Source organism: Giraffa tippelskirchi, chromosome 1 (assembly GCF_054371585.1).
Source record: "Giraffa tippelskirchi isolate mGirTip1 chromosome 1, T2T-mGirTip1v1.2.pri, whole genome shotgun sequence".
Classification (NCBI taxonomy): domain Eukaryota; kingdom Metazoa; phylum Chordata; class Mammalia; order Artiodactyla; family Giraffidae; genus Giraffa; species Giraffa tippelskirchi.
Window position 1 is genome coordinate 177939419 of NC_137275.1, and position 18858 is coordinate 177958276.

Sequence of the window (18858 nt, forward strand, 5' to 3'; positions counted from 1 at the left end):
AGTTGGCCCAAGTCCTGCCAGGCACATGGGAATCAAAATATATATCAAAGGGACAGCTTGACTCACTTCTGCTCTTAATAGCTTGACTCACTTCTGCTCTTAATAGAAGCTGTCCGTAGTAGCTCGTGACATCTTACTATGTTGATGTAACTTTAAGCCCTCTCCATACTTTACTGGAATGAGGATATATACTCAGGGGAAGAAGTCAGTGAGGTTAAGTAAAAATTCTGTAGATCTTAATTTGAATTGTACATATATTCCACTGAAAAGGCCTAGAAACTATGACATCTTGATAGCACCCCTAGCACCCAGATTGTGGTTTTTGAATACCAAAGGAAACAAGAGCTCTTTAGAAAAAATGGTTGTTTCCAGGTCTGGAAGGAACTGTACATGTTGAGCCTGGAACAACTTGACATAATCAGAAAGCAAGAAACCATCAAAGATACTTGGGCCCTGTCTAAAGATCTCTGGAGCCGTGGGCTCATCACTACACTGAAACAAAAACCTCTCAAGTATGTAGATCTGATCATCAATTAATAGGAAACACAGGGACAGATACTACAGGACTATAATCACCAAAATATAAACTAAGATTCTGTGACATTGTGATTTATACAAAATATATATTTGTTCATTCAGATGACCAAGATATTTTTATCACATATATTTGGGCTTTGTCCGCAGCTTCTGGCTCACAACTGCCAAATACTTCACAGCTCTTAAAATCCTTGGAATTTCCTTAGTGATAAGAGCAATGGGAGCAACTTTCATCATAGTGTTTAGTCTGTAATCCTCAGTTTCTGAAAAACACTTTGGAGCCATAAAGTGAAGGGGATATCTTGTTATTCTTAACAAGCCCTGTTCAGCCACAGCTGGGTTTATGTTAACAAGATGACTTTTGGAAAGCACCTAAGATTGAAGTTGATTGCCAGGGGAACCAACTCTGAGTAGAGGCTGGAACTCTGTCTTAACCCCTGATTTCCAGGGAGGGGAGGGCGGCTGGAGGTCACACTGAGCACTAGTGGCTTGTGATTTAATCAATCATGCCATTAAAAACCCAGACTTTTGTTTGTATACAAACTCTATTATTTTCTATGTGTTTCATGGCAAGAAAAAGATTGGGAAACATTAAACTAGAGAGATGGACAGTGGAGAGGGGCTGATGGGAAGATTTCAGAGAAGTTACATACAATATAAAACAAACTTCAAGGTTACAACCATGGTGAAGAGAGGAGGGAGAATCTAACCAAGGTCTGATTCCAAAGCTTCTGATGCTTACACAACACGGTGCCACCTCATCCACCTACTATTCTCCATGATTTTGCTAAGTATCGCCAGTGTCCAGGATTCTAAAAAGATAACGTATATTACTTGAGACTTGGACTTTGCATGGTGTCAGAGTTTGGTTTTGCCCAGAAGCAAACTCTAAGACAGAGATTGGAGTGCAAGAGGTTTATTAGGGAGAGCTCGTGGGTCCAATACTGGTGGAAGGGAGGATGAGGATGGAGGATTGGGCAGAGGGGGATAATGGGCTGTGGTGCAGTCTCAACAAAGGCCTCAGTCAACCCCACAGGTGACCCTGGTACTGGGATGGCTGTTCAGAGATGTCTCTAGTAGGAGGAGGCATTTATATCCCTTCACCAATCAGTCATTGGATATGGACTGCCTTGGGAAAGAGAGTATGATGTTGGGTGAGTCAGGTCTCTTCAGCTAAGAGCCCTCTTATTGAATTTCCAAAGATGACTGACAGCTGAAGGCTGTCTGCCAGCAGCTCTTTCAGTAACTGGAGGAACACCTCCTTGGGTCCTTTAGAAAGATGTGGGTAGGAACTTGGCATAGATCTCCAAGCCAGAAACCAGTGAAATGAGGTATGTTGAAAAGGAAGATTGCTCTGCAAGTACCTTTCATTTTTAAGTAAACTGTTGATTATAAAGGTCAGAACTAATTTCAAGTTGATGTCCTCCTCCCTTTAGTGAGCCGAGGAGGGCATGGGTGGACTCTGTGCTCAGTAAGAAAAGGCACATCCCCCCCCAGGATAGGACAGATAATACTGGGTATGAAAGGGTGGAACAGGAACATGCCCTGCTCTCCTACAGCCCAGAGACTGTTGAAGGGACCACAGGGTGGTGACTGTGTCCGGGTTTCTGCCCACAAGAGTTATGGCTGGCCACATCTCAGGCAGGAGGAGCCCAGGACATCCAAGCAACGCAGGCTGAGAGCATGTGTTTTCATTGCAAAGTTCTGATTCTCAGGGAAAAATGGGCATCTGATCGCCTCGAGGAAAATGAGGCAATTTCCTTCCCTTACGTGTTTTTGTCCCCTTTTGTGTCACTACTGACTGAGATCCTCACATATTTTACCTCTGGATCTCTTGTCGGTACATGTGAACAGCCCCCACCTTTCAGTTTTGTCACCCAGTTCTCAGCCCAGCCACCTCGCTCCATCTTCTGCTGCTCACATCTGAGCATCTTGACTCCAGTGTCCCTCAAATCACGGTGCTGCCCTCACCCTGCTCCCCATTCTTTAACTCTCCAGACTACAGGACCAGACTGTGTACTCAGGATTTACTAGGGGCAGGAAAACAAAGCTTGTATCCAGATGCGAGACTAAGACCCTCCACACACATGTTGCAGGATTCATCTTACTTGCCCTCAGAAGAAGCACCCTGTGTGTAATCTACAACTTCTCCGAGTCTCAGAGACAGCTTCTTTCTCATCTCCAGTCTCAACCTTGCCTCCAAGAGAAATAAAATGTGAAGATGTGCCATTTCACCTACAGGGAAGACTATTTTTTGTACTGCTATGTCATGAAGTTTCACCCCACACTGTCTTCAGTGCCCCCTTTTAGAGCAGGATTTTGAATCTTTATGTAACACAAAGGTAAATTAGTCTGTTTTTCTCAAAGCAAAGGAGCAACTTGCTCACAGAGGTGAATTCAGATTTGCCCAGTAGAAAAGCAGGAACATCACAAATTGTTCTTTCAGCTGCATTCCACTTCCATCCCCTCAAGTCACACTCCCATCAGGTTTTAGGTTTCATTGTTTCTAAAAATTAAGTCCAGTAACGGCTAAAATTCTCCCTTGTATGTGTAATTCAATTTTCTGTTGATGACTCTTTACACATGTCTTCTTTGGGAGGCACATTCTTCTGAGATTCATGGGTGAAAGCAGCCAAGAGACACAGAACTACAGGGACGTCTGTCCTCCACACATCACCAGGTGAACCATTTCTGACTCACCAGGTTCCTCACAGCAGCCTTCACATCCTTGTTCCTGAGGCTGTAGATGATGGGGTTGAGCATGGGGGTCACCACCCCATAGAAGAGGGAGGTGAGCTTGTCTGCAGTGTCCTGTTTGTCTGCCCCCAGAGGGTCCTTGGATTTGGGCTTCCCATACATGAAGAGGATGGTCCCGTAGAAGATGACCACAACTGTGAGGTGGGCAGAGCAGGTGGAGAAGGCCTTTTTCCTCCCCTCAGCTGAAGGGATCCTCAGGATGGTGGTGAGGATGAAGATGTAAGAGACAAAGATGAGCAGAACTGGGACCCCTAGGAAGATCACATTAGTCACCCCCATACTAATCACATTGATGGAGATGTCAGCACAGGCCAACTTCAGGACAGCCAGGATCTCACAGGTGAAGTGGTTGATGATGTTGTCCCCACAGAAGAGCAGCCTCATCGCAAGGGATGTTTGAACCATGGAGGCAGCACATCCAGCTGCCCAGGAGCCAGCAGCCATGAGTACATAGACAGCCTTACTCATGACTACAGGGTATCTCAGGGGGTTGCAGATGGCCATATAGCGATCAAACGCCATCATGCCCAGAAGCACACACTCGGTGGCCCCCATGGCAAAGGAGAGGAACATCTGCCCAAAACAGGCTGAGAAGGGGATGGTTTTCCTGGGGGTCAGGAAGCTGTCAAGGATGAGGGGGACTGAGGAGGTTGTGTAGCAGATGTCCAGGAAGGAGAGGTTCCCCAGGAAGAAGTACATGGGCGTGTGCAGGCGGGAGTCAAGGATGGTCACCAGGATGAGGACCCCATTTCCCAGTAGGATCACCAGGTATGTGAGCAGGATGAGCACAAAGAACGTTTTCTCCAGCTTTGGGTGGGCTGAGAGGCCCAGGAGAATGAACTCTGTCACAGAGGCTGTCTGGTTGGCACTCTCCATGGTGTGTCTCCTCTTTCAACTGAATAAAATACTCAGTGATCCAGACTCCATATCCGTTGTCTCATGCAGATCCAGGGCACCTGGTCAGGAGTTCCAGTCTGGGTGAGTGATTAGAAAACAGTTCTGAAAGCAGTCTCTATTTGTTTCCAAGAAGAAGGAGCAATAAAATTAGAAACTACCTTGGGGTCATAGAATATCAAATTTGCAATGTTTAAAATGATGATTCTGATTATTTAATGCATTTGATCAGAGACAGTATACACAACACATTCATTTAAGTGTTTCTATGTGCTATATGGCAATTGATCTCATTAAACTTTGGCCAGAAAAATGACTTTTAAGTTTGCTCCACGTTCTTCCAATTTGTGCTAGGTACTAGGGAAATCATTAGTTGTGAATACTCACTCTGTTTCTCCAGATCATTTTCACGGAAAACATATTCCTGTTGTTTCCAAGACCTCTTTTCCTCATGAGCAATGCAAACTCCAGGGCTATCCATTCCATCTGTCTGTCCAGCCACCTGTCTTGTCCACTCATCTATCCATCCATGCATGTTTGAACATCGATCCACTCATCAAAACACCTGTTGATCACCTGGTATATGGGTGTGAGAATTCCTGTGAGGAACAGGGGTGACCCATGGCCCAGGCATAAATGGCCTCACAGCCTGTCAGAGAGGGTAAGCAGAAGGATTTTGGAGAGGCCAGGACATCCAAATGGGCATTCAGTATATGCATAGAACTGTGGTCATGAAATGATCCTTAAGTGGTGTAGAATCTAGCTGGGCTTTTAAGGACTAAGGACACTGAATGTGGAGAGATAACTTGAGGAGGTCTCCACGGTAACTTTGTGATCTGGAAATGCTGTTATGTTCCTAATAGTTTGAATCTGATGTTCTATGAAGACAGACAGAGGACTGTCTCCAGAAATCCACAGTGGGTCACAGTTTCTGGAAATCTAGTTCTCTTAGCTAACTAAAACAGTGATTTTTTTCTTTTTTTTTCCAGTCTTGAGTATGTTTGACATATAACATGTAAATTTAGAGTGAACAGTGTGTTACTTTGATACATTTATATATTGTAATATGATTGCTGTCATGATATTTATCACATCACATAATTATAGTACAGTATTGCTGTCTATATTCATTATACCATGCATTAGATCACTGGGTTATTTACTACTTGTTGCAAGTTAGTCGGCTTCCCAGGTGGCACTAGTGGTAAAGAACCACTTCCTGCCATACAGGAGATGTAAGAAATGTGGGTTCGATCTCTGAGTCAGGAAGATCCCTTGGAGGAAGGCACGGCAATCCACTCCTGTATTCTTGCTTTCTGAATCCCATGGGCAGAGGAGCCTGGTGAGCTACAGTCCATAAGGTCGAAAAGAGTCAGACATGACTGAAGCAAAAAAAAAAAGTCTTCTCTGGTGACTCAGGTGATAAAGAATCTGTCTGTGATGCAGGAGACCCAGCGTCAGTCCCTGGGTTGGGGACATCCCCTGGAGAAGGGAATGGCAAGTTTGTACCCTTAAACCACATCTTTGTTGTGTTACTATTTTTTGTTGTTGTTGTTATCATTCCCTCTTGATAAATGTCCACTCAGGAATCAGTGGACACTGATAGTCCTTGAACATTTTGGCTAAGCTTCTAGATTATGCTCCCCAAGTAATCTAGTCGAACTCTATCTCCCATTGTAGATCTTTCTCTGCACCACACTGATGCATGGTTTTCGGTTTCAGCTTGATTTCCTCTAGAGATGAAGAGCCGACTACATTCCTAAACAATCTACTCCATATTTTCAGAGCTCTAGAGTATTAGAAAATTCTTTTCCATATTGAACGAAGCAGGTAGTTTTCTAAGTTTTTCTTGTCCGTATGATGGTGGTCAGCTTCCTTTAAAAATTGCATTGAATTTGTACAAATACATCAGGTCTGTAAGCACAGAGATTTGGGCTGCATTTTAACCTGCTGTGTAGACTTCAGTGCTTCTTCCCTCTCTTAGACTCTCAGATTACTCTCTTCTGTGTTGGAATTGGAACAGATCAATGATGTTCAAACTCTTTAAGAGAAAGAACTTTTGTTTCCTTAAATTCAGAACCGACCCCCCCACCTCCAAGTATATAGTAGGCTTCCCAGGTGGCGCTATTGGTGAAGGAATGGCCTGCCAATGCAGGAGACATCAAAGACATAGGTTCCATCCCTGGAAAGATCTCTTGGAGGAGGAAATGGCAACCCACTCCAGTATTCTTGCCTGGAGAATCCCATGGACAGAGGAGCATGGCAGGCTACTGTCCACGGGGTCACAAAGAGTCAGACATGCCTGAAGTGATTTAGCACAGCACACATCACACCAAGTATAAAGTAGAGCTGTGTTTGTTGAAGTGGGCCAGGAGGGCTCAGAAAGTCTGGGTTGCCCAGCCCATGAGGCCCACCAGAGGCCAGGCCATTGACAAGTAGCTCCCAGAGACTGCTTTCATTATAGGCAATATAAATGGTACCTCTGGAGCATAACAGCAGGACACCTTCAACCATTGCTGTGGCTGCAGTGTGAATGGTGCTCCCTGGAGTTGTACAGAAGAGGCTCTGAAACTGTGGGACCCTCTCATCCTAAGGGTGTTTCTGAAGTTAGAGGAATCATGAAATGAGACAAAAGTTTCAGAGGCTTCTTGCCATTTAGGTTTTTCTAACCAAGGGGTTTTGAAGGCCCTCGGTCTTTGTGATTCACTGAATTGTTTCATTACCTCCCTTCACGAGCCCCAGCCCCTTCGAAAAATCAAGTCAGAAGCTGGAAATACCCCTGCGCTGGTAAAAGGTTGAGGATTACTCTTATAAGAACCCTCACTTACCTTTTTTAGGAACCTACTGAGAAAGGGTCCCTATGGCCTGGGAACAGTACATGGGCCAGAAATATCATCACTAGTTTGAAAGGTCCAGGCTGAGATGTCCAGCTCTGATGAGAAGAAGGGGTGAAAGCCAATTCCTCCCACTCTGTCTTACTTCTGTGTTTCAGGCAAACTTTCTAAAGGAACAACCAGTCCATGTAGAAGGCAATTTGAAATCATAACTGCAGTTGGGACTATTGTGTTCCCTAAAGTGATTAAAAGTTTGGAAATGGAAGCATACAAAGTCAGGGAACTTTTTATACTTTTGGGACAATGTCCCCAAGATCCAATTATGCTGAAAGCACTCCAGGAAAAGCTTCTTTTTCTCATTCCTTTGTTCCTACTGGAACTTTCCACTCTGAGGCCACTGAAGGGCATCAGGGGAAGCATTTCCATGTACTGGTTGAATCTGTACAAACTTCAAAATGTTTTAACTTCTTGAAATCAGCAGCTGGGGAGATAAGAATTATTTAGGAATACTCTGTGGTCACAGCATTGTGAAATCAGCCACTGCGGACACACTGCTTCTAAACCAAGTGCTCAAAGTCATGATTTGGACGCTTGGGGGAACTTCCACCTAGAGCCATGGGGAAACTTCAAGGAGGAGATATTTTCTGGCCAGGGACAGTAAGGGAGAATTTACACATGAAGAGACAGGCAAAAGGTGGGAAAAAAGGATTTACCGTCTTGGGGATGGAGGTTGGCATGTGTCTTGAGCTTGAGTATTTCTTCCACAGCCTCAGTATATCATATGTTTGAAAAACATCATGGGACAGGAAGTACAGAACAAAGTCCAGGGAAGACATTCCAAGTTAGTGGGATCTGGGATGTGACAGCAGCCTTTAAGATGACCCCAGCAATTCTTTCCTACTGGATTTCATGGCCTTATATAACCCTCTCCCCTTTAGTAACTGCTTCTAACCTAAAGAATGAGTCACACACAACTGAGCAACTGAATATCAACAGCAGGACATGGTTACTTCTTTTACAAATTAGCCCTTCAAAGATAGGAAGACAATAAGTCATTACAGATGTGCTCAGTTACACTGAAGATGTGAGCCTGAACTAAGCACAACCATCTACAATAACTCAACACATAATAGAAATTAAACAGTAACTCAATAAATATATAATAATATCATGACCAAAAGCTATCCTGGCAAATCAGACTCTGCCATCAGTCCAAGTAGCCCAGAGAATCTCAGGCCCTCAGATGACCTACTTATAAGAGGAGCTTTTCACTGTTATTTACAGGAAAGAAATAGTAACAAATACAAGAACAAGCACCCGATAGGATACACTTTCCTTCTATAATGAAGCTGCTAGAAAGTTTACTAGACAAATTTGTGGCTTGCCAACAGCAGTCACTATAAAAAGTCTGTATATTTAGACAGACAGACAGATAGTAGTCCACTTCTTTGGGTAAAATCTACTCACAGTGAAATGCATAAATCTTAAGTTCATTGCTAACCCAATAAAATCAATCCATAGAATCAAAGAATGGAATGTAGTTGCCAGTGACCAGGAGGAGGGGTAAATGTGAGTTACTTAATAGATGGGTATAAAGTTCCAGTTAAGCAGGAGATCCATGTACAGCATTGTACCTATAGTCAACAGTAGTGTAATATACACTTAAAATTTTGCTAAAAGAGTATATATCATGTTTTATTCTTAACCATAATAAAATAAGTCTTAAGTATATCATCCAGTGAGTTTTGACAGATGTTCACACCCATGTAACCAAATCCTATCATTACAGAATGTTTACAGCACAACCAAGAGTTTTCTCATGCCCTTTACCAGTCAGTCCTCATTATTACTATTATTAGCAGTCTCCTAATATTTTTCACTCTTTTTAAAGTGTTACCTTTTCAGAAACACCAAATGGATCATGTGCAAGTCTTTATATTCAGAATAAGGTTCTTAAAATCTGTCATGTTTTTACATGGTTTTTTAGCTTATCCCTTTCTATTACTGAGTAGTATTTCATTAAATGAACATCTTTGTTTATCCATCTCCTTCTTGATGGACATCTGAGCTGTTTCTAGTTTTGGCTGTTATGAATAAAGGCATTATTAACACTCTCCTACAAGTCCTTTTGTAGATGTATATTTCAACTTTTCTTGGCTAAATATCTGAGAATGAGATTCTGGATCATAGCACAAGTTTACACTCAGTTTTCTAAGAAATGGATAGGTGTTTTGCCAAAGCATGTGTACTATTTTACATTCTTATCATAAAAGCATAAGACGTCTCATATCACATTCTTGCCAACATTTGGTGTTGTCAGTCTAAAATTTTAGCCATTCCAATGACGTGTAGTGGTATCTCATTGTTGTTTTCATCTGCATCTGCTAGTGCCTTAGCTTTCAAAAGACCATTATGTCAACTGTGTTGGGCCAGCTACTTCTGGATGATGCAAGATGTGGAAGGGTCAGTGGAACCCATAATCGTGATTCCACAGCAGCATCTACTTTGGTAAATGAGCCCCTTTGTCTGATGAGATTTTATGCAGGATTCCATGCTGTTAAATCAAACCTTCCATGAGCTTTCAGAGAGTGATATTTGCTAATACCCTACAGACAGGAAAGATGACCTATACTCAGAAAAGGTGTTGATTTTAGTCAAGGTGAGTCTCTGTCCCTTCCAGAAGGAAAATGGTCTAATGCAATCAGCTCACCACCAGGTGGCTGATGAGTCTTTTCAAATGAAGGTTGGTCTCTTGCTGCCAGTTTGAATATTCAGCTGCTGAAGTAGCTACATCAGCCTCTGTGAATGCGAGGCCCTGATGGTTAGCCCATAGATAGCCTTCTGCTATCATGGCTACTCAGTTGTACCAATAACAGAGGTTGGATAACATCAACTCCCTGAATCATTTTATTGTTTGTTGAGCCTCGTGGGGAAGATGGAGGCTCTGAAGAAGCTCCTGGAACATAGAGTGTTAAGGAGGTGAGAGATACCACACTCAGCTTCAAATAATGAAATACTGCTATAAGACATTGCTGTGTTCTCTTCAAGGAACCAGCCCACTAGAGAAAGGAACCATAGGTTCAGGAAAATTCACAGGTGGGAGTCACATGAGATATTCTGTACTCCCCCTTCATTGTGCAGATGAATATTTTTCAAGCACAGAGGACACACTCATGGTCACCCAGCTCTTTGTGGGAGGGCAAAGATTTAAACCCACACCTCCTGTAATACATCAACCCCTGGAAATGTTCCAAATTTACGGGTGATAGAATCCACAGAGAGAAAATCCACTGTAGCAGGAATGGATAATTGATTGGAAGAAGCACTACATGTTGACTTCAGAATGATTATTTCAAAATTGATTTCTGAAAGACTTCTGCAGTGCACAGGGCCTGGCACTCTGCACATGGCACAGGAAAGAGCGTATCTATTTCACACAAGTTAGTAATCATATCAGATGTGACTTTTATTACCCCCCCCTCAAAGCAAGTAACAATCTAGATTAGTGAAAAATAGAATCTAGTATCAGAATGTAGCGGTGTTCTTTGGAGGCAAAAGTGCAGTAATGTGGCCAGATCTAAGGAAAAAAGGAAACCAAGAACTGAGAACATAGGAAGATGCCTTCATCTCCTGTCTTTGCTCTTTGGCTGTTCTTTTATTTTTGCAGACTTGTTTTCTGTTTAACACTCTCTGACAAAATAAACTTTATTCCCTATCTAGACTTAATATATGCATTAACTATATATTATACTATATAATGTATATTGGTTTATTATGTACAGTTAGTTCCCCAAGACACATGTTTAAACATGATTTCCTTGTAGCTCCCATGTTTCCATGTTATAGATCCAGCGAGTCTTTGGGCATTAATGACAATCCCCAAAACCTGGCAGAAAGAACTTGCTTGTTATAGATAGAGTTAGCATCAGACAGCACAGACCTGAGTCCCTCATCTCTGTGGATGAGGATGAGGGGTGACAGGAAAAAGCCCAGAGAAATGAGATTGTTGGTTCATAAGCTAGAAATCTAGCCAAAAATGTGCTGCAATAATAAACTGAAATTGATCCAGTTAAGTGTGATTTTGAACTCTGTGTCATGAAGCTCCCTCAAAGGAATTATTTAACATATTTCATTAAAAATAAACACTGTTCATTTATTAATTGAGAGACTATTCTTTGCTGGCCACTGTGCATTTTTAATATATATGATGCCCCGTTTTAATTTAATCCCCACCACAACTCCTTGGGGTTGGTTTAATCATTACTGTTTCACACATTAGAAAACCAAGAGTCTATAATATTAAGTAATGTCTGTAATGTGCCTGAAATTACATAGTCAGAGGCACTCGACATGAGTTTGGCTCCACAGTCTATGCTTTTAACCACAAGGGTCATTACAGATAGATTTTTTAGCAGTTGGTGCCCATGTCCGATCCAAATCTTAGATATGATCAAGTATGACCACGGAGGTTTGGATGTTCGCAAACGTTAATTCCAGGGAAAGGAAAGGACTCAGAGTATCACTGACCCAATAGACATGAGTTTGAGCAAACTCCAGGAGTTAGTGAAGGACAGGGAAGCCTGGTGCACTGCAGTCCACGGGGTCACAAAGAGTTGGACATGACTGAGCGACAGAAAAACAACAACAACAATGATTAAATAGAGACTTCTATAAATTTTGCCCTTGGCCTGCAATATCTAATTTCAGTTGGTGTTGAAACAGCTCTTTTGCAAATCTGGATAGGAATAGATGTGCTCTATGTACCGAGGAGAAGAAGGAGTTTCCCAAAATTGGCTCTGGGATTTTATATTTGGGAAATAAAATTGGCTCTGAGAAACACTCTGAGCCCCTGCAGTGAAAAAGGGGTTAAATATTGTCATTTGGGATGTTTTGGTTTTGGTAATTTTCCAAAATGGCAGATTGGTTTTTGGTTTGGACACCAATTAAGCAATGACTTTTCAGAAAGGAAGTTCAAGGGAGAGGGGACATATGTATACCTATGGCTGATTCATCTTGATGTATGGGCAGAAACAAACACAATATTATAAAGCAGTTATCCTCCAATTAAAAAGAAAGAAATTTTAAAAAGAAATGACTTTTCCTCACTGCCTGCTCCCCATTATACAGTGAGCAGAAAACAACATGATTACACATACAAATTGAAGCTAGTCTGCACATGAACAAAGAAAGAAGCAATTTTGTATAAAGTTTTAATTTTTATTGTTTTTTTCATAATGAAAATAAATTGTAATCATCACTTATCCTTGCTTCTAGGTGATTTAGCATAGCCCCCTCTTCATTCTAAAGACTTGATGTTCCATTTTCAGTTATTCAGAAAAGCCCTATCTATATATGCATTTTGGGGATCAGTCTTGTGGTGATATTGATGTGGAGGATCATGGAGCTGGTCTATGCTTACCAAGTGGCCATTCCCTAGGGGATCCCCTGTATGCAGAGAACTGCAAGATACACTCACTGATTTCTCCCACTGTCACTTAGGGAAGCATTTCTGACTCACAAGATTCTTCACAGTGACCTTCACATCCTTGTTTCTGAGGCTGTAAATGATGGGGTTGAGCATGGGAATCAGCACCCCGTAGAAGAGGGAGATGAGCTTGTCTGAAACATCCTGGTTGTCTGCCTCCAGGGGTTCCTTGGATTTGGGCTTCCCGTACATGAAAAGAATAGTCCCATAGAAGATGACCACCACAGTGAGGTGGGCAGAGCAGGTAGAGAAGGCCTTTTTCCTCCCCTCAACTGAGGGGATCCTCAGGATGGTGGTGAGGATGAAGATGTAGGAGACAAAGATGAACAGAACTGGGACCCCCAGGAAGATCACACTGGCCACCCCCATACTGATCACATTGATGGAGATGTCAGCACAGGCCAACTTCAGGACAGCCAGGATCTCACAGATGAAGTGGTTGATGACGTTGTCCCCACAGAAGGGTAACTGTACTGCAAGAGAGATCTGTACCAAGGAGTTAGCTCCACCAGCCAGCCAGGAGCTGGCCACCATGGACACATAGACAGCCTTGCTCATGACCATGGGGTATCTCAGGGGGTTGCAGATGGCCATGTAGCGATCAAATGCCATCATGCCCAGAAGCACACACTCTGTGGCTCCCATGGCAAAGGAGAGGAACATCTGTATGGCACAGGCTGAGAAAGAGATGGTTTTCCTGGGAGTAAGGAAGCCATCTAGGACTAGAGGGATGGAAGAGGTTGTGTAGCAGATGTCCAGGAAGGAGAGGTTCCCCAGGAAGAAGTACATGGGCGTGTGCAGGTGGGAGTCAAGGATGGTCACCAGGATGAGGACCCCGTTGCCCAGCAGGATCACCAGGTACATGAGCAGGATGAGCACAAAGAACATTTTCTCCAGTTTCGGCTGATCTGACAGCCCCAGCAAGATGAATCCTTCCACGGTGGATTTGTTGGCCAGTTTCATTTTAAATCATCTCTTCTACCCTCAGAAAAACTGAGGACAGGAAACATGTGTTTATGGGGATCAATATGTACTTCCAGAACTTATAATTAAATTTAACCTTTGACATGCTAACTTATAGTATTGACATCTAAGGGATGAAATTCACTGTTCACTAAAGTTACCTTAAAAGTCAGGATATATCAAGTTTAGAGCAGGAAAAGCAGGCCCTGGAAATCTAATCAAACCATGATATATGATAGAATTTTAGCCTGATCAGTAATGTTAACCCACTTGAAGGAAGAGATGTGTAAGGATGGATCCCCATGAGTACTATAAGAGAGGAACTCTGAGGGTGTGCTGCCTGATCCAGGCCTGCCTGTCCCCACATTGTCCCTGCAGGTCCTTGGGGGCTTCAGGCTATCACACTTAGTGATGCTGACAATTGCCATCACCTCACTCACTTTCCTGGCTCTAATTCTGTGCTTGTGTAATACTTTTCTGATGATAATTTGGCTCCACATGGAGTCCTACACAGAATGTGATGAGCAGAGGCCAGGAGTATTAGGGTCTGCTTAGCATCAACATTAGTTACTTGGTGCCTGGTTTATACTTCATTTCTTGTGAGTTTGGTTGACGACCTCCCTTTGTTGCACTGTCAATAAGGAATTTCTGGTCAGAAGACCACTGCCAGTCCATATCCCCTCTCTCTGTCCATGGCCTTTGCCCCCAGAACTGCAGTTTCCTCAGACTTCACCAGCCCCTGGGGCTGGGGAGCAGGGACAGGGTCCAAGGACAAGTGTCCATCATGCCTCCAAGTATGAGCATCAGTGACTTTTGGACCAAGCTCCATGCTTTTGGAGTGGTTTTGTAAGTTGCAGCTCCTAGCTCAGGCCCTTCTATTCCTGAGCTGAATAAAACCACTGAAGTGCTATGACAATGCTTTCTCCCCCACAGAAAAACAGACAATTCTACCCAGCTTTGCGGAGGAATGGCTTAAAGGAGACATGCATGTAGGATGCACTTCAGTCACCATAGAGCAGTAGGTCTAGTACATTAGAGAAAAGCTCAAGCCTGGAGTTCTCACATTAAAGATGAAGCTAAAGCTCAGCGAGGATAGGGCTAGGATGGAGCCTGGCTCCTCACCTTCTCCCTTCATCTCTCTGAATGTAGTTTTGCTCCATTCATGCCAGAGCAGGTCTACTGAGGAGCAAAGGACTGATTATGAAGTCTTGGTCATCCTCACTTCCCCTAGGACACTCATGTGAAATAGAGGTGTCACACCTTTCTCCAGGACATCTGCCTCATAGCAGTGTGTCCCTGGGCTTCATTAACTACATCTGTGACTATGACACTGGTGCTGGCTGGGGGAAATTGGGTGGGAGAAACCAGGCAGAGTCTCAAGCTACCCTCATGCAATTATGAGAGGAGATGAACTATAGGTGTCAGGAACATTTGAGAAAAAGAGATCTGTTATTCAAGATATTAATACTGTTGATTAGAGATTGTCAGACTAGGCAGGAATGTTGTAAAATAGCTGGTCTTGCCTTTCACCTCCATTGTGTAAATACTTTCTATGAGACCCAATTTTCCAATTGCTTCTTTGAATACCTTGAGTTATGTTGAGTACATGGCTCCCATTCCTTGATCAGAGATCCTCTAATGTTGGAAAGTTTTCCCTTAAACTGAACAGGAAGTTCCTTTTTCTAATATCATCCCCACTCCTCAACTCTGCTCTGCCCCAAAGTGGGTCTAGACTTCCAGGCTGTGCCTGCTCCCTTCCCCTTAAAACCCCTCAGAGAGATGGAAGCTGTGACCAGGTCCCCACTCGTACCACCTATTCTCTGCTCCCCACCAATCTGAAGAAGGTTTGGCCACAGAGAGAAGCGGGTCTGTGCCCCATGTGGGGATGAGGCCATGGTGGGGACAGGAGCTCACCTGGGCAGGAGGTCTTGGGCAGGGAAGATGGCTGGGAGGTGATGGCTTGAACTGCCTGCCCTGACCATCCCCTGCTGGTGAGGCTGTGCCTGGAAGCATGCAGGAAGCTCTGTGTAGCTGTCTTGGAGCCGAGCAGTCCCTTCAGAGTTCACAGCAAGTGAATGAGAATTGGGGGTTGGCCGTAGCTGCAGGGGTTCTGATTGCTCCCTTCCCTGGCCTTGTCCACCCCCAGTGAGCTAGCAGGAGGGAGGACAGCTCAAGGAACTGCTTCCCGGAGGTCCTGGCGGTCATGCTGTTTGCCCCTGGCCCTCTCTCCAGAGGTTCTGTCAAGGAGCCGTGGAGCAATCTAGAGCTCTGGTTGTTCGGGGCCAGTTTTAATCCCAGAAGCAATTTAAAGTTTGGTGGAGGCCTCACAGGAGTGTAGGGCCCATGTTCCATAAACTCAATTAGATAAGCTGCAGACAGCTCCGTGTAAATCTCAACTCACTAATGTTCCTTAGATTAGGAAGTTTCCATCCTTGCCTTGCTGACTTTCCTGGGAGGAGAGGAGAGAACTAAGGTCTGATTATGCTTTGACCATAATGGTATCTGTTAAAGGGGGCTCTGCCCTTGTCTCTGCAAGGCTAAAGGTGGTCATCCCTCTGCTCCAGAGGTGCTGGCCCTCCCTGCAGTCCCTCAGCATCATACTGAGCTGAGTGAGGATTACAGGCTAAAGCAGAGGATGTGAGGGGCCTACAGAGCTCTGGGGTTGGTGAAAGAGCAACAGGGTCATGCTGTAGGTGGAAGTTGCTCCGGAGTCGCAGGCCAGGCAGGTGACTGGCTTCTGGATAGTTGGAGATCTCTGGTGGCTAGGAACATGGAATCTTTCAGGTAGTCTCATCAGGGGCCAGTGAGGTGAGTCAGGTGGTATGGGACATGACCAAGCCTGCTCAGTAGGCCTGAGGATGGGGTGTTTCCCTTAGAAGTGGATGAGGGGGAAGGCTGGGAGGAGGTGAGGAGCTTTGGATTGAAGCCTAATCTCTATCAAAAGCAACTGATAAAGACTGGTCTTATTGTGTGTGTGTATAAAACTGATCACTTTGCTGTATATCAGAAACTAATACAACCTTGAATATCAACTATACTTCAATTAAAAAAAAAAAGGATCTGAAAAGGGGGTGCTGAGTCACAAGCACCAGCAAGGGTGGCCTTGTGAGAGCCATGTTCTTGGGGAATACCTGACCTTGATTAGTGGTGAGCACAGTTATAAACATATAAAAACTGACTGCTGATTTGTTTAACTGAAAGTCAGATGTAAGCATACTTGGGGAACAAGAGAAGAAATGTGTAGTATTAAAAAAAAAAGATTTGTTTTAAAGAGAAGTAGGATAATTTGGTAATAAAAAGATCCTAAGTACTAATGCTTCATTGGTAAGAAGATGAAGGAAGTTGTAGTCCGAGTTCTTTCTATATCCTTGTCATCCCTGCAGGCATCATAGTCCCTGTTAGCACACAGGAAATGCAGAGGTCTCATCATAGAGCGTGGGTTCAGCCCCCTGCATCCATGCTTTCATCATTTTCATAAAGACTGAGAAGAAGGAGCCCTAGAGCCCCTGCTTGGGGATCTCTACTGCCCACAGGAACAGGCTGGCATGGTTAGGGTTATCTCTTAGGGCAAAGTGTCCCCTTCTTGGACCTCGCAAAGAACCCTACCAACCACACACCTCATGTCTCTCTTGAGCACAAAAGGTGAAAGTGGGCAAGGGCAAGTTGAAAGGTAATTGGGAAGTGAAGTCTGTGTGTCTTATTGAGCACCTGTGTGCTGATTAAATTTTAGGCACTATAGCCCAATGTATCTATAATTATCAGGTCCACCTGAAGGCTGTCACAGGCCTGGGGACTCTTAGAGTTCCCACCCCACATCATGTCAAAATGTACCTACATCTCATTTTAAGTATGATCTTGTGGTAAATCTGAAATAATTTTTCTACTTCTGTTTTTAAAATTCTTTGACTTACAAGTGACTTATTTAATATGTAATTATTTGACTTCTCAACAATAATCATGAAAGCTCAGGAGTTCCTATAGAAGTACCTAAGTACCAATTGTTTTAAAATATGGTATGTGAATACAGAAATTTACCCATTACTATGGTTGACATATGTTCCCCTTTGTAGGCATGTAATATACAATTATTAAGAGATTTTTAAGGGTTTTTAATTTAATTTATTTTGTTTGTAGTTAAGAGCCAACATATTTTCCAGATATCAAACATCTTTGTCCTCAGATAAAACCTCATAGACCTGATTCCGCACTCATATGCCCAGGGCGTAACACAGCCCTGCCAATTCTCTGAGTTGGAGTAAAGATACTCATACGGTAAACACAAATGAAGTTCCATTTATAGAACTGAAAAGTAAGAGAATTGAATTTAGCAAGTTGTTTTCAGGGGATAATTTTTTCTTTGTTTGAACAAAAGGAATTTGTTGAATTACTTTCCTTGGGAGTCAGGCTGCAGGAAACACTTGAGAAGGATGTGCTCTGGGAACCTCACACGAGGTTCATCTGTCAGTGCCGAGATTGACCATTATTCTCTGTCCCGGGTTGGGTCTCCCAGGAAGTCGGCTCTGTTGGGGAGATTTTCATGCAGGATGCTGACTGGGGAGCGCTGCTAAGATCAGCACCTGTGGAGTAGGGGGTGGGGAAGGAAGCAGGGTTGAGCAGAGGAAGAACTCCGTCATGAGGAAGCTCTCAGGCTGGGATGGCTCTTTAGAGTCATCCTCATCGGAAGCAAGGAAGATCAGGACTCTATGTTGACACGGACTAATCAGTAGATGTGTGCTGCCTCTGGGAAGTGAATGGGACTTTGGGTGAGGTAACTCTCTTGGACCAAGGGCAGGCCAGCAGACTGAGCAGCAGACTGCTCACTGTCAACCCTCTGAGCAGCTGAGGCTATGAGAGCTTCAGCCCGAGGTAGGTGAGAGTCAGCTCTGAAGGAACACCGCACATCCAGTATATACTCTTTATATGTATAGATATATATATTTATTTGTTTATTTGGCCATGTCAGGCCTTAGTTGCAGCATGTGATATCTTTGTTGTGTCATGTGGGATCTTTCAGTGTGGTGTGAGAGCTGTCTAGTTGCGGTGAGTGGGCTTAGTTGCTCTGCCACATGTGGGATTCTAGTTCCTAGATCAGGGATTGAATTAATGTCCCCTGCACTGACAGGTGGAGTCTTAACCACTAGACCACTAGGGTAGTCCCCCACTGTATACTCTTAACTAATATTCCCAATGTGTACTATGCATATGAATTACCTGGGGAATCTTGTTAAAATGTAGATTCTAACTCAGTAGGTCTGGAATGGGCCCCAAGGTTCTACATGCCCAATAAGCTCCCAGCTGTTGCTGATACTGCTGCTCCATGGACCACACGATGGGTAGCATGGCTCTAAACTGAGTTTGCCCCTCACCTGGCATTACTTCGCATTGAGA

At 43.7% G+C, this 18858-nt stretch overlaps 2 protein-coding genes across 2 annotated transcripts; both read right to left on the bottom strand.

Annotated features, from left to right (window-relative positions):
* Positions 1-3210: 3210 nt before the first annotated feature.
* LOC145511442 (olfactory receptor 13C7) lies at positions 3211-4170 on the bottom strand. Its single transcript, XM_081505157.1, has one exon. It carries the CDS (start codon positions 4168-4170, stop codon positions 3211-3213), a length of 960 nt encoding a protein of 319 aa, XP_081361283.1.
* Positions 4171-12513: 8343 nt separating this feature from the next.
* LOC145512133 (olfactory receptor 13C7-like) lies at positions 12514-16701 on the bottom strand. Its single transcript, XM_081506091.1, has one exon. It carries the CDS (start codon positions 13468-13470, stop codon positions 12514-12516), a length of 957 nt encoding a protein of 318 aa, XP_081362217.1. The 5' UTR covers positions 13471-16701.
* Between the last annotated feature and the right edge of the window lie 2157 nt (positions 16702-18858).